Source organism: Mustela erminea, chromosome 6 (genome assembly GCF_009829155.1).
Source record: "Mustela erminea isolate mMusErm1 chromosome 6, mMusErm1.Pri, whole genome shotgun sequence".
In the NCBI taxonomy this organism is placed as follows: domain Eukaryota; kingdom Metazoa; phylum Chordata; class Mammalia; order Carnivora; family Mustelidae; genus Mustela; species Mustela erminea.
The window spans coordinates 108,100,511-108,115,242 of NC_045619.1; the positions used below are offsets into that span (position 1 = coordinate 108,100,511).

At 40.9% G+C, this 14,732-nt stretch overlaps 1 protein-coding gene across 39 annotated transcripts in view; it reads left to right on the forward strand.

Annotated features, from left to right (window-relative positions):
• The window catches only part of CACNA1C (calcium voltage-gated channel subunit alpha1 C), a 732,665-nt gene that overhangs the window by 680,339 nt on the left and 37,594 nt on the right, over nt 1-14,732 (forward strand). For all 39 annotated transcript variants that reach the window (XM_032349974.1, XM_032350007.1, XM_032349985.1 and 36 more), the window contains 5 exons: nt 1,108-1,173; nt 2,772-2,863; nt 12,585-12,750; nt 13,328-13,455; nt 14,092-14,188. In XM_032349974.1, coding sequence (XP_032205865.1) covers nt 1,108-1,173; nt 2,772-2,863; nt 12,585-12,750; nt 13,328-13,455; nt 14,092-14,188 — 549 coding nt within the window. The remainder of the gene's footprint in view (nt 1-1,107; nt 1,174-2,771; nt 2,864-12,584; nt 12,751-13,327; nt 13,456-14,091; nt 14,189-14,732) is intronic.

Genomic DNA, 14,732 nt, shown 5'->3' on the forward strand with positions numbered 1-14,732 from the left:
AGCCCCACCTACCTCCCGGTAGGTGCCATACCCGCTTCCCCAGTCCCTGGGAATCTGAGGATTCTAGGGAGAGCAGGACTGGGGGCTGACCCTATCCGTGAGATCCCATGGCCATGATGACTATAGAGGCCGCCAGCATATTTCTTTCCCGCTCCCTCACCCACACACATACCTATTTCCTAGGAAAAGGCGACAGACCTTGGTAACTGTGAGGAGGGGCTTGAACATGGAGCCCAGCTCCAACCAGATGGAAGCCCCGTCCGTGCGATCTCGCAGTGCCATCTAGTGGCGGGTGAACGCCTGGCAAGGCATTTCCTAGCCTTGAATGTGTGGCTGCCTGGATTCCAGAATAGGCCCTGAGCCCCAGAAGGCCTCTCTCCAGGAAAAGTGGCAGGGACTCTGGAAAATTAAGTTGTCTGCCAGGCAGATCATACATGGAGTGAATAAAATATATGGGACCCGAATACGTGGGAGGCATCGCACTCAGCCTTTTGTAAGCCTTCTATCGTTTAAACACCACAGAACCCCTGAGAGGTCATTACTCTTCTCACTTTTCCGAAAAGGAAACTGAGGCTCAGAGAGGTTAAGTCATATGGCCAAGCTCTCATGATGAGAAAGTGACAGAAATCAGATTTGAGTCCATGATCTTTCTTCTACTTAAGTTCTCCTTAGTAATTATTTTTATTATGACTAGCAGGATATCATCGAGCTACGTAAAGGAAGGGTGTAACCTGCCTCCACCCACACCTCCCCAGGAAACCCTAGGGTGTATCCTTCACGGCTTTCTCCCTACTCAACAAAGGCCTATGTCTAGTTGGAGGACATTTGTTCATGCTTGATTGTTTTTACTAAAGCGGTATCCTACTATATGTATCTGTTACTCTGCAGCCTGCTTATCTCCGTGCACCACACTGCTTCTCAGGTGATTGAAACCAAGGGAAAATGAGAGGTCAGTGCCATGGTTCAGGCCTTTTCCTGGTGCCCAGATCTTCTGTGGGGGCTCTTGAAAGTGCCCCCCCCCAAAAGCCAGGTCGCAACACTCCCCGGGAAGGGATCTGTTCAGCCATCCCCCACCAGCCTCACATGGTCTCCTGTGCTTCCTTCCAGGCCCTGCCCTATGTGGCTCTTCTGATAGTGATGCTGTTCTTCATCTACGCAGTGATCGGGATGCAGGTAGGACAGCCGGCCCACTGCTCCTCGGCCTCTACTTCTCTTCCCGCCTTCCAGGCCCATGTTCCCAGACATCTCCCTCTTGCTCCCCACGCTCCCTCCCTCTGCTTCCACTTCTGAGGCCAAGAAGGTCAGAAGGATTAGAAAACCCCTTCAAACGGCATCCTGCATGTAGCAGGGTGAACGGCCATGTGCTGCCCTCACTTCTCTCCGCTTTGCCCTGGGCCTGGTCTCTGCTCTCTGTAGGGAAAACCACTCCCCGACTGACACTGAGGGCCTCAGGAGAGACAGGTCCTTCCAGAGAATAACACGAAGGGTGTGTCAAACAGACCCCTCCCCTTGCCCAGGTCTGACAGCCTGAGAACTAGCCCCCACCCAGCACCGTTCTGGAGGGGCTAATGACAGAGAAGGGTGGAGGAGAAAGGGAAAGAAAGAAGGAGGAGGGAGAGGGAGGGAGGAGGGAAGGCGGGAGTCAGGCTGGCAAGCTCTCCCCATCAAACACGCAGCAGTTTCAAGGGCCTCCCCTCACAGGTGCCCACTACACATTCCCCTACCTCCAAGCCAGCGGCATTCTCCAGCCAGCCTCTCCTGGGGGCTCCCGAGAACGCCAGAGCCCAGCACTCACACCAGCCAGGACTTTTCCTTAGTGGCTCCTAAAGGAAGATTCCCCTGTTTATTCTTTGCAGAAAGACCCCGGGTTCCTAGGCCAGAGTCTTAGATAAAAAGAGCCACCCTGCCACCTCACCAAGGGCAACGGCTTCTCAGATAGGCATAGCTCTAACAGGCCACAAAAAAATAAGGGGACCACTAATTTCAGGGATAGATTAAGCTTGCCCACATTTCAGATTGCGCCAAAATCCAAGAACTGAATTTAGAAGAGTAGACATCTGGGCTGAAATGGCAACAAAAAGGAGGCCAGAGGCTTGAGTTCTGAGGACCTAATGGTGACTGTAATTGGTAACAGTGCTGTGTACTTGGAAGTGGCTACCAGTAGATCTTAGGCATTCTCACCACACACACACACACACACACACACACACACACACACACACACACAGCTACTATGTTAACTGTGGGAGGTGATGGATGTGTTAATTACCTTGGTCTTGGTAATGATTCTACAAGCATTGTATGTCAAATCACCACTACACTGTACACTTTAAATATATACAATTATGTTTGTTAATTATTCCTCAATAAAGTTTTTTTAAAGAGAAAAAATATATATTCTCAAGAATTTGTAACCAAAAAGGACACCTGAGAGCACTCTGTGCCCAAACAGAAGCATGGGGCTGGTAGCAGTGTCCACCTGCTCTCAGCCCAGCTCCCCGCTGCCTGGAAGGACCTCTCTGGAGGACCCATGGGTATTTTTCTTCTTACATCTGTCCAGTGTGGTGGATGGAGATCAGAGGTTGGATGGGGCAGCAGGTTCCTGCCCCCATGAGGCCCTGTCGGGTCACACCAGGGGACTCAGTTCAGCTATTGGGCTGGCCTGACTCCCAGTCAGCCAAGACCTCTGAAGAGACGACTGAACAATGGGTGGGAACTAGGAATCTGTCTGCCCACACTTCGCTGAATCTACTTTCTCTCCCCCTGCTTAGGTGTTTGGGAAAATTGCCCTGAATGACACCACAGAGATCAACCGGAACAACAACTTCCAGACCTTTCCCCAAGCTGTGCTGCTTCTCTTCAGGTGAGTCTCTGAGGACAGATGCTTACAAACACCTCCATGACGCAGCCCTGAGGTCTGGACATAGAATGCGAGGGAACCCTTCCAGGGGAGCAGGCAAGGAGGGAAAAGATGGTGGATCTCCCTCCCTGTACTAGAAAGCTGGCATTTCGGTGCTATTTGTAATACTTCCCACTGAGCGGCACACTGGTCACTGACAAACCTGCCAGTAGCCCCCCCCAAAATGCTAGAGGATCACAAGTCAAACACTGACAGCACCCTGGTCTGGAAGCCAAACAGCTCAAAGCCAAGCCTGTGACACATTCGCTTTGGGTAAGACACCTAACTTCTCTGAGTCTCGGTTCCCTTGCAAACAAGTACAGCTGCCAATGTCAATGCCATGTGCTCTATTGGTTATTATGTCCTCATGAACTTAGTGTCCTCCTCATTAAGCCAGCCAAGAGCCTTCACCCTTCCCAGAAGTCCACGGCCTCAGGCCTAGCTGGGGTCAAGAGTGTTTCTCAGCCGGCTTCTGACTGAGTGAGTCCATGTCGCAGCCTCCTTCTTCCTCCTCTGACTCCTAATGACCCCCTTGCTCTGTCCCCTTGGTCCTTCTCACTCTCCTGTTCCTCACAGGCTGGGCTGCTAGAGGAGACTATCTAGACCATCTAGACCGGGGCTGGTAGATGAGAACTATTTACCCCATCCCTGGACCAGATGATTTCTAAAATCCATTCCAGCTTATATACTCTACATGTTATGGCACTGGGAGAGGCAGTGAACTCCCTGCCATTCCCGGGGTCCCTTTCCAGAAGATCCAGAAATCCATTCTCTCAGAGAGCCCCACCTTCACCGAGTTCTACAGAATCCTTTCCCCACACCCAAGCCCAAGTATCATTATTACTCAAAATGTATTAAATCAAAATGACAACGCTTTAAATATCAGTGAGACATTACCACCTCCCTCAGATGGTGGACTTTGAGAACACAAAGGCCGCTGTAATCCACAATCTAACAACAACACTTAAGCCTGTGCCATATTTAAATACCAGAGCTGAACCCAGATATAAGACTGAGCACATGGCTCCCTCTCCCCTCCTTTCCTAAATTTCTTAATGACAGCAGGTATTTCTTAAAAGAATAAACCCATAACAGTACTAAAAAAGAAGGTTTAAAAAAAAAAAAACAACACCATGGAAGAGTGCTATGAATGAACAAGGAATTTCTAAATGGAAGGAACCAGAAGGAATTCAACTGACAAAGGAACGAGATCTAAGGAAAACCTATCCCCAAGAATGTGTGGTCTATGGAAGAAGTGAGAGCAGTTCCAGGATTGGCAGGTAAAAGGCCCGGAAGAGACCTGGGGCCATGACAAGGCTGGCTCCTCAAAGGACCTGTGTTTGGAGAGCAGTTGCTTATGCTCACAAGCTGAAAGGAGCAGCACTTGCCATCACGCTCCCGGGCGTTGGGGTCTGAGAAGTAGAGCAGGTCCCCCCAAGGACCCCTATCCTCAAAGAGGGGCTACCTCCCCACCTCCCCTGGCGGCACATGTTCTGTTTCTTTCATGGTCCCCAGAGAGGCTCTGGAATGAGAACTTGATCTGCAGAGATGTGAACTGGTCCTCAATCACAAAGAACAGTCAATAATAAACCCAAAGTATTTGGGGGGAAACGAATACCAATAAAGATAAATAATCCTCAGTTAGCAGATGAATGAGCACAAGAGGAGGAAAAAGAACATATAAAGCCATAAGATTTGAAAATAAATATAATTCATATCTTTAGAGAGGCTGCAGAGCATATTACATCTATTGAATTAAAAAACAGAAGGCAGAGGAGAAGTCAATATTAAGTCATTATTAAGAAGAACAAATTAAAGAGACAACTCAGGAAAACATCCTTGTTGAAATATTCAGAAAATGGCACAGCTAAAGTATGAAATAATGGGCTGAAGGATCAAATCTAGGGTTCTCTCAGTATACAGCCAAAAGAACCAGAAGATTAAAAATATAAATAAAATATATATAAATATACATTTATTTATATATAAGGACAAAAGACAAAAAGATTGAAAATATAAATAAAATACATATAAAATATAAATAAAAGTTAATATAAATCAAAGTTATAATAAAAGTTAATATTTATCATTCTAATACAAGTTCAGGTAAAAACAACAGAATGAATGGAAAGAATGAAATCAAGAGATGATCAAAGAAAATTTCAAATAAAGATATGAGCCTTCAGGTTGAAATGGCTTACTAAGTGCCAAATAGGTTTGTCAAAAAGTCCCTTCATCAGACACAGTATGAAGAAGTTTTAGAATACCAAGAATAAAGAAAATACCCTAGAAGCATCCAAGAGAAAAAAGTGAGTTATTTTCAAAAAATACCAATTTTCCTTAGACTTCTCATTAACAAAAGTACATAATAGAAGACAAATAATGTATGCAATATTATGAAGAAAATATATATGTGTATCTTTTTATTTGACATAGAGAGAGAGAGCCCAAGTAGGGAGAGCAGCAGGCAGAGGGAGAGAAGGAGAAGCAGACTCCCAGCTGAGCAAGAAGCCCAATGTGGGACTTGATCCCTGGACCCTGGGATCATGACCTAAGCCAAAGACAGCCGCTTAATTGACTAAGCCACCCAGGCACCCTAAGAAAATATATTTTGAATGGAGATGCCTGTAATACAGCCTAATTAGCATTCAAGTAACAAAGCAAAATTGATTCCAAATGTGTAAGAGCTCAGAAAGCTTACTCCCTTACATAAACCTCTGAAACAACTATGCAAGGATACCCTTCTACAGAATGAAAAATTAATCTAAGATATTGAATGAAGAGAGTAATGGTATTAGTAAAGTAACCATAAAGTTTATAGCTATGAGTTATGAGCAAAGAAATCATAAAGCTCATATTAAATCTAAATAATTATTAAGGGAGGTATTATTTATTAAATAATTATTGCTAATTTTTAAGTGTAATAATTATTTTGTGGTTATGTAAAACATATTGTTTTATTATTTTCAGAATGCATATTGAAGTATTTAGGGTTGATACAATGATATTACATGAGGTGTGGGATTTGCTTCAAGATATCCCATCATGGCGATAAAAGATACAGAATGGGGAATATAGTCAGTGGTACTGTGATACTGTTATATGGTGACAGATGGTGGCTACAGTCATGGTGAGCTATGGAATCACTATGTTGTACCCCTGAAACTAATGTAACATTGTGTGTCAATTCTCAATTTTTTAAAAAAAATTTATTTATTCATTTTAGAGAGAGAGAGGGAGAGAGAGTGTGTGCATGTACAGGGGGAGGAGCAGAGGGAGAAGGGGAGAAGCAGGTTCCCCACTGAGAAGGGAGCTCCATGCTGGGCCCACACTAAGCTCTGGCCCAGTCTCCATCCTGAGATCATGACCTGAGCTAAAATCAAAAGTCGGATGCTTAACAAACTGAGTCACCAGGCGCCCCTCCTCTTTCAGTATTTTTAAAAGGTGAGAATGCAAAAGAATAACATAAGATAATAAAATAAAATACTCCAACCAAAAAGGGTAAAGGGGGTTGTTGGGGAAGTAGATGAAACACACACAGCAAAATATTGATGATTGTTAGGATTGGGTGATGGGTACATGGGGTTTCTTTGTATTTTCTACTTTTGTATATGGTTGAAAACTTTTGTAATAAATTTTTTAATAAAAAATAATAACTATTAAGGTAAAATTTCCAAAACCTTAATAGCAATTTGGAAGTGAAATCCTATGTTATCTCAACAAGGTAGGAAGAATGAGAAACATGAAAGTGTGCTGACATTCTTCTCTTGTTTATGGAAAAGAAACAGATATTGTTCAATCTATACACAGCCAGTGGAAAGTGTATAAATAGGTATATTAAATATTTGAAGGTAAACCATTAGAGAAACAGAAATGGAATATATATATTCCAAATCTCTAGATGGAAAAGAAAAAAAAAAAAACACAAGGAAAGCCTTAACAATTCTGCAAAAGGAAAGAAAGACAAAAGAAGGAAGGTGGGGTGGGGAGGATGGGAAGGGGAGAGGAAGGAAAAGAAAATTAGAAAATAAAACAAGATGGTAGGGATAAAAACAAAAATTAATCACTAAAAATTCAATTTCTCTATAAAAGATAGATACTCTAATGTTGACTTCAAGAAGTCTAATTGCAGCCTGTTTATGATAGAGTAAAATAAAGGAATGGGAAAATAAAGGAATGGAAAAAGAATACCAGATAAAACTTCAAAAAAAAACAGGTGTAGTAATAACATCAGAAGAAATAAAATTCCGGGTGAAAAGCATTAAACAATACAAAGAGGGATATTTGTTACTGATAAAAGGTATAATCCACTAAGATTACAAAACAATGATAAAACTACATGGAAACATATCAAAGATACTAATGAATGATAAGGGGAAAATGAACACACACACACACACAATGGGAGACATGTAAAAACATGACAGAACAAATAGAACAAAATAAAAGAAAGGGTAAAAAAAATATCTAAAAATACAACTGATAAATTTAAGTAAATTTGTAATCAATAGATGACCCAAAAAAGTACTTTGTTTTTAAGAACCCAGAAACATTCATAAAAATTGGCCAAGATTTAAGTCACAAAGAAGAATTCAATAAATTCTAAAACATCTCTAACTTCAATACAACAAAAATTAGAAATTAACCATAAAATCGGTAGTTCCTCCAAAATCTACCCACTTAAATGTTTTGAGCCACTGTTCTTTTTTTTTTTTTTAAGATTTATTTATTTATGTATTCATTTGGCACAGAGAGAGAGAGATCACAAGTAGGCAGAGAGGCAGGCAGAGGGAGCAGGGGAAAGCAGGCTCCCTGCTGAGCAGAGAGCCCGATGAGGGGCTCAATCCCAGGACCCTTTTTTTAATATAATTATCTGTTTTGTGTCTGTTGAGTTTGAGGGGTTCTTTATAGATCCTAGATATCAACCTTTTGTCTGTACTGTCATTTGCAAATATCTTCTCCCATTCCGTGGGTTGCCTCTTTGTTTTGTTGACTGTTTCCTTTGCTGAGCAGAAGCTTTTGATCTGGATGAAGTCCCAAAAGTTCATTTTCGCTTTTGTTTCCTTTGCCTTTGGAGACATATCTTGAAAGAATTTGCTGTGGCTGGTATCGAAGAAGTTACTGCCTATGTTCTCCTCTAGGATTCTGATGGATTCCTGTCTCACGTTGAGGTCTTTTATCCATTTCAAGTTTATCTTTGTGTGTGGTGTAAGAGAATGGTCGAGTTTCATTCTTCTACATATAGCTGTCCAGTTTTCCCAGCACCATTTATTGAAGAGACTGTCTCTTTTCCACTGTATATTTTCTCCTGTTTTGTCGAAGGTTATTTGACCATAGAGTTGAGGGTCCATATCTGGGCTCTCTACTCTGTTCCACTGGTCTATGTGTCTGTTTTTATGCCAGTACCATGCTGTCTTGGTGATCACAGCTTTGTAGTAAAGCTTGAAATCAGGTAACGTGATGCCGCCAGTTTTATTTTTGTTTTTCAACTTTTCCTTAGCAATTCGGGGTCTCTTCTGATTCCATACAAATTTTAGGATTATTTGCTCCAGGACCCTGAGATCATGACCTGAGCTGAAGACTGAGGCTTAACCCACTGAGCCACACAGATGCCCCTTGGGTCACTGTTCTAAACTCACAGCTGAAGCTATATACTTCTTAGAAATTAAAGAGTTAGAGCAGTACATCTTAAATTTACAAAATGCGCCAATCAATACCAAAGAAAATTTCAGAGCTAAAATTTGTTTTATAAAATCTATAATAACCAAACTAATGAATGGAAAAAGAATAGCAAATAACCCCAAAGTATGAAAGAATACACTTATTAAAATAAAAGCAGACACTAATAAAATATAAAACAAAAATATTTATCAATAAACCCTAAAACTAAGTTCTTTGAAAAGACCAATAAATAGACAAACTCTTGTCAAAACCAATTTTTTAAGAAAGGCACATCAGGAATAAGAAAAGTAACACAATTATAGATATGGAAGAGATTTTTAGAATGATAAAATATTATGAACAAATTTATGCCAATATATGAGAAAATTTAAAAGTAGATGATTTTATGTAGGAAAATATAAATCACAAAATTATCTTAAAAAGAATTTTTTTAATTTAATTTTTTTAATTAACCAAATAGAAACTGAAAAGATAGTCAAGGTTTTGGTCCTCAGAAAGTTCCAAGATCCAGGGGCACCTAGATAGCACAGTTGGTTAAATACCTGACTCTTGGTTTTGGCTCAGGTTGTGATTCAGAGTCCTGAGACCCAGTCCCATGGGAGGCTCCTGGCTCAGTGGGGAGTCTGCTTCTTCCCTGCTTCCTCTGCCCCTCTCCCTACTGACACTCACAAGCACACTCTCTCTCTAAAATTAAATAAATCTTTTTTTTAATGGGCAAAAGACTTGAATAGATTTTGAATAGACATTTCTCTGAAGATACATGAATGAGCAATGAGCACATGAAAAGATGCCTAACATCACTAACCACAGAAAAATGTAAATCAAAACCACAGCGAGCTACTACCTCATATTCATTGAGAAGGCTACTATCCAAAACCAAAACAAAATGAAATGGAAAACAAGTGTTGGCAAGGATGTGGAGCAATTGGAACCCTTATGCCCTGTTGCAGGATATAAAAAAACATAATCATTGTGGAAAATCATATGATGGTTCCTCCAAAAATTAAAAATAAAATTATCATATGATCCATCAATTCCACTTCTGGGTATATATCCCAACCAAGAATAGAAGAGATATTTGTGCACCTATGTGGAAGCAACCCAACTGCCCATTGATAGGTGATAGATAAGCAGAATGTAGTGTGTGTATATATATATATATATATATATATATATATATATACACACACACACACAATAAAATATTATTCAGCCTTGAAAAAGGAAGGAATTCTGCAATATGCTACCACAGGGTTGAAGCTCAAGGACAGTACTAAGTGAAATAAGCTAGTCACAAAAAGACAAATACTATGTGATTCCACGTATTTTAGGTACTTAGTCAAAATTGTAAACACAGAAAGTAGAATCGTGGTTGCCAGGGTCTGGAATGACGGTGGGGAGAAGAGAACAGGGACTTATTAGTTAATAGGCACAGAGTTTCAGTTTTACAAGATGAAAAAATTATGGGGCTGGATGGTGGTAATGGCTACACAACAAGGTGAATGTATTTAATACCAGTAAATGAAACACTTAAAAATGGTTAAGATGGTTAATTCTTTGTTATGTGTATTTTACTACAATAAAAAAAAATAAAATAAAACCTCTTTTCAAAATTAATTGCCTAAGTAAACTATACAAGAAAAACTGCAAAGCTAAGAGAATTCAGCAAATCTTTTACAGATAAATATAACTTCTTAAATGTACTGCTTATAATAACATCTTATTTATTTATTTCAAATAAGATACCTAGAAATAATCTAACAAAAGATATACATGGGGAACTATAAAAATTTCTTAAAAGACATTAAACAAATGGAAAGATATGCCATGTTGATGGCTGGGACACTTAATGTTACCAAAATATCAAATTCTCCAAGTTAATCTATACAATTCCAATAAGACTCTCAGTGGGATTATTCACGGAACTTGATGAGCTGATTCTAACGAGTCTGTGTAAGAAAAAAGGAAAAATGAATAGCCAAGGCAATTTTGAAGAACAACAAGGTGGAAGGACTCACTGTTTATAAGAGAGCAAGACTTAATATAAAGCTTCGTGATTAGGACTGTGTGATCCATTTGTACCAACAGAGACAAATAAACCTACAGAATAGAATGAAAAGGCAACACAAGACCCACACACATCTATGGAAATATAATTTATGTCAGAAAGGATATTTCAAATTGGTTATCTACACAGAAAGGATAAAGCATATTTCTACCTTATATTAAGCACAAAAATACATTCCAGATTAATGCATTATTACATAAAACAAAATTTAAGGATTTTTAGAATATATAGGAGAATATCTTTATGACCTAGAATAAGGAAAGATTTCTTCAAACAAGATGGCAAAAAACACAGTGAAACTTAAATTTTAGATTCATCAGGGGTTCCTGGATGGCTCAGTCAGTGGGTTAAATGTCCAGCTCTTGATTTCAGCTCAGGTCATGATTTCAGGGTCATGGGATCAAGCCTCCTGTTGGGCTCTGCATATGGTGGGGAGTCTGCTTGAGATCCTCTCCCTCTCCCTTTGCCCCTCCCCAAGCTAACTCTCTCTATCTCTTTCTCTCAAATAAATAAATAAACTTCAGATTCATTAAAATAAATAGGCTTCACCATAAATAAGGCTGTAGACAAGCCACAGACGGAAAGAAGGTACTTGTTATGCATGTAAATGACAAATGATAATAGAAAGAATATATTTTTTTAAAAAGACGACAAATGAACCAGAAGGCAACCCGAGAGACAGACTAAAATATGGACATTGCAGTTCAACAGAAGGTGAAATAAAAGTTCTTAACCCACTAACTATTTAAACACAAATTAAGACAGCAATGAAATATCATTTCACATCCATCATATGAGCAACATTTTTAAAAATTCACTAATATAAAGAGTTGACAAGTCTAAACCCATAGAATCAGAGTGTAGAAAAGGAATTGCCAGAAGCTGGATGGGGTGGAGATAGGAAGAAGTTAGTAAAAGGGTACACACTTCGATCTACCAGATAAAGAAGGTCTGAAGATCTATGGTGATCAAAGACAATGTGTCCCTATTACATACTTGAAATTTGCTAAAATCTGAAATGTGCTCATCAAAGAAAATAAATTTGTGAAGTGATGAGTGTGTTAATTAACTAGGTGGGAGGAATCCTTGCACAATGTAGAGTTGAATCAAATCATCATGATGGACACTTGAAATATCTTACAATTTTATTTGTCAGTTATACCTCAATAAAACAAACAAAAAAAAGTCAACAGGTCTGCAGAGCAATGGCATTTGTCCCACACTGATGACAAGAGCATAATTCTTGGAGAAGCAGCAATAACTAGTGAAAACCAAGACATACCTACTTCACCTGGAAATTCCACTTTCTAAGCAGATATCAAGGCATGGACCTGCATGCTCATTGCAGGGTTCTTTGTAATAGCAAAAAAGGAAAGAAAAGGGAAAGCTTTAACAGGACAGCAGGTCTTTTAAAATGGTATATACAGGGCACCTGGATAGCTCAGTCAGTTAAGCATCTGCTTTTGGCTCAGGTTGTGATCCTGGGGTCCTGGGATCGAGTCCCACATTAGGCTCCTGCTCAGAGAGGTGTTTGCTTCTCCCTCTGCCTCTGCTCATGCTCTTGCTCTCTCTCAAATAAATAAATAAAATCTTTTTTAAAAATTGGTATATACATAGAATATACTGCTATATGGCAGTTAAGATGAATAAATGAGAGCCGAATGGATAAATCTCCAAAACTTAATATGAATGGCAAAAAGAGGAACTTTTCAGAAAAGGTGGTTTGTTCCCATCTATGGAAAGCTTTAAAACATTCAAAACAATGCCATGTATCTTCATATTTAGTGAACATTAGAGCATTCAGGGAATGATAAACACCAAATTCAATTTAGTAGTTCCCTCTGGGGGAGGAGGATGGGGCAAGGGATGAAGAAAAGATCCAGAGATATGAGATGGGCCCCACGGGTTGTGGACTCTCTCACCGCTCTCCCCTAGGTGTGCCACAGGGGAAGCATGGCAGGATATCATGCTGGCCTGCATGCCAGGAAAGAAGTGTGCCCCCGAGTCGGAGCCCAGCAACAGCACAGAAGGTGAAACTCCCTGTGGCAGCAGCTTCGCGGTCTTCTACTTCATCAGCTTCTACATGCTCTGTGCCTTCCTGGTAAGCAGAGGTGGGACTAAACAGCCACAGATCATGAGTGTGCAGTTCAAGGCAGCCCAGGCCCTCTATCTATCCCTGCAGCTTGCAGTCAGAGGAACCAGCTTGGAAAGACTCAGTTAGTAGCAGTGTCCAACCACTAGAAAAGGGCACAAAGCCCTGGGCCAGAGTGAGCCCAACCAGCACCTTTCTTATCTCTTATTGGCTCTTGTCATGGTGGCAGTGTCCCAGGGGACAGAAGGGATATTGGGGGGGGGGGGGCTAGAGGCAACCGACATGTTTTGGATACTTTGATGAGGAGTGTGAAAAAAGGTGGTGGAGAAAGCTGCCCTCTGTCCTTGGCAACCCTACCCAAAGTTTGGTATGAGGGAAACTCTACAGCCCTCATGTGGGATTCATCCCACACCATTCCGAGGAGACCCGTGTCAGGTTCATAGCCAAGAGACAAATATCCAGGGGCTGATATTTTAAATGGTAAATAGAGCTGGTCTTCAGAAATGTAGGCTTCTGCCATGCATGGCACTAACTGGCAAAGTGGATTTAAGTGGCAAGAAACGCTTCATATCTCTGTTCTCTGCAGATCATCAACCTCTTTGTAGCTGTCATCATGGACAACTTTGACTACCTGACAAGGGACTGGTCAATTCTTGGTCCCCATCATCTAGATGAATTTAAAAGAATCTGGGCAGAGTATGATCCTGAAGCCAAGTAAGTTCCCAGAGGGAAATACTGATTCCCAAAGCCCAGAGGACACAGTGTGACCATACCCACAGAAGAGGTTCAACACAGGTTAGCGTTGGGTAGATTGATTAGAAACACTGAATTGTGCCAGACCCCAGGGTCAAGGGTCAAGGGCCAGCAATAGTAGGCCAAGCATCTTTGACTAAGTCAAAAACATATCTATTTTCAGTTGAATAGAAGGATGGGAGATCCTTGTGTCAAGAGTAACTAGTAAGTATTCAAGTTAAAATGTTTAGAGTCAAGTAGATCTCAACTCTATTCCTGCCTTGGGTACAAGGATACCCTCATTGGTCAATTACATTTGGTTGACACTTAATAAATGCCTTTTGGACATATTTAGATTGCCACAGCAAGTATATGTGAGAATCTCATTGCGCTACCTGAAGTTCCTCCCACCTGCAACATAGAACTGGTGGAAAATTGCTCATTAAAATCTAAACATGTATATATTGGTTTTAGAGTTTTGCCATGCAATTCTGCAATGCTGCACTGAGATTAACCAATAGGGCAACAGCTGTGGAGAGTCTAATACGTGAGTCTTGGGCTACAGGCTGAAACCATGACCCTCTGACTGATCTTTCCTTCTGCCTTTCCTCTTTTTAGGGGTCGGATCAAACACCTGGATGTGGTGACCCTGCTCAGGCGGATTCAGCCCCCACTGGGTTTTGGGAAGCTATGCCCTCACCGCGTGGCTTGCAAAGTAAGAGATAATCTGGTTTCACAGGAGAAAAAGAAAATATGGGAGGGAAGAAGCTTATTTGTCTTGTGACCTTGGTCAGGCCATTGATACTTTAAGAAAGTGAAGATAATATTTTATGTGCTAAAGAAATAGTCCTGAGCCAGATTATATTGTAAGGTTCCTTCCAACAATAAACCCTCAGATTCTAAAAGAAAACTGAAGTGAATGCCTCATGATCCAACAAGCCACATGCCCAGTCCCATCAGGTTTTACCACCTAGTCATCCTGGAAGACTTTCAGCCAAGGATGAATAGATTAAGGGTTCTCCTCCTGGGATCAGGGGGCTATTAAAGGGTCCATGCATCAGCTTCAGGGACCTGTAAAGCCCTAAAATCGTGTACAAAATCACTGAAACACTCACAAATTGTACCAAAGAGAGGATCCATCTTGTTCATCAGATTTCTAAGTGAGTCTTTAGACCCAACTCTTGCTCATGTGACCCTCACATGACCTTGAGAGTGAACACTGCATAAATTGTGTGCTCAGGTACCTCTCTTACCTCACT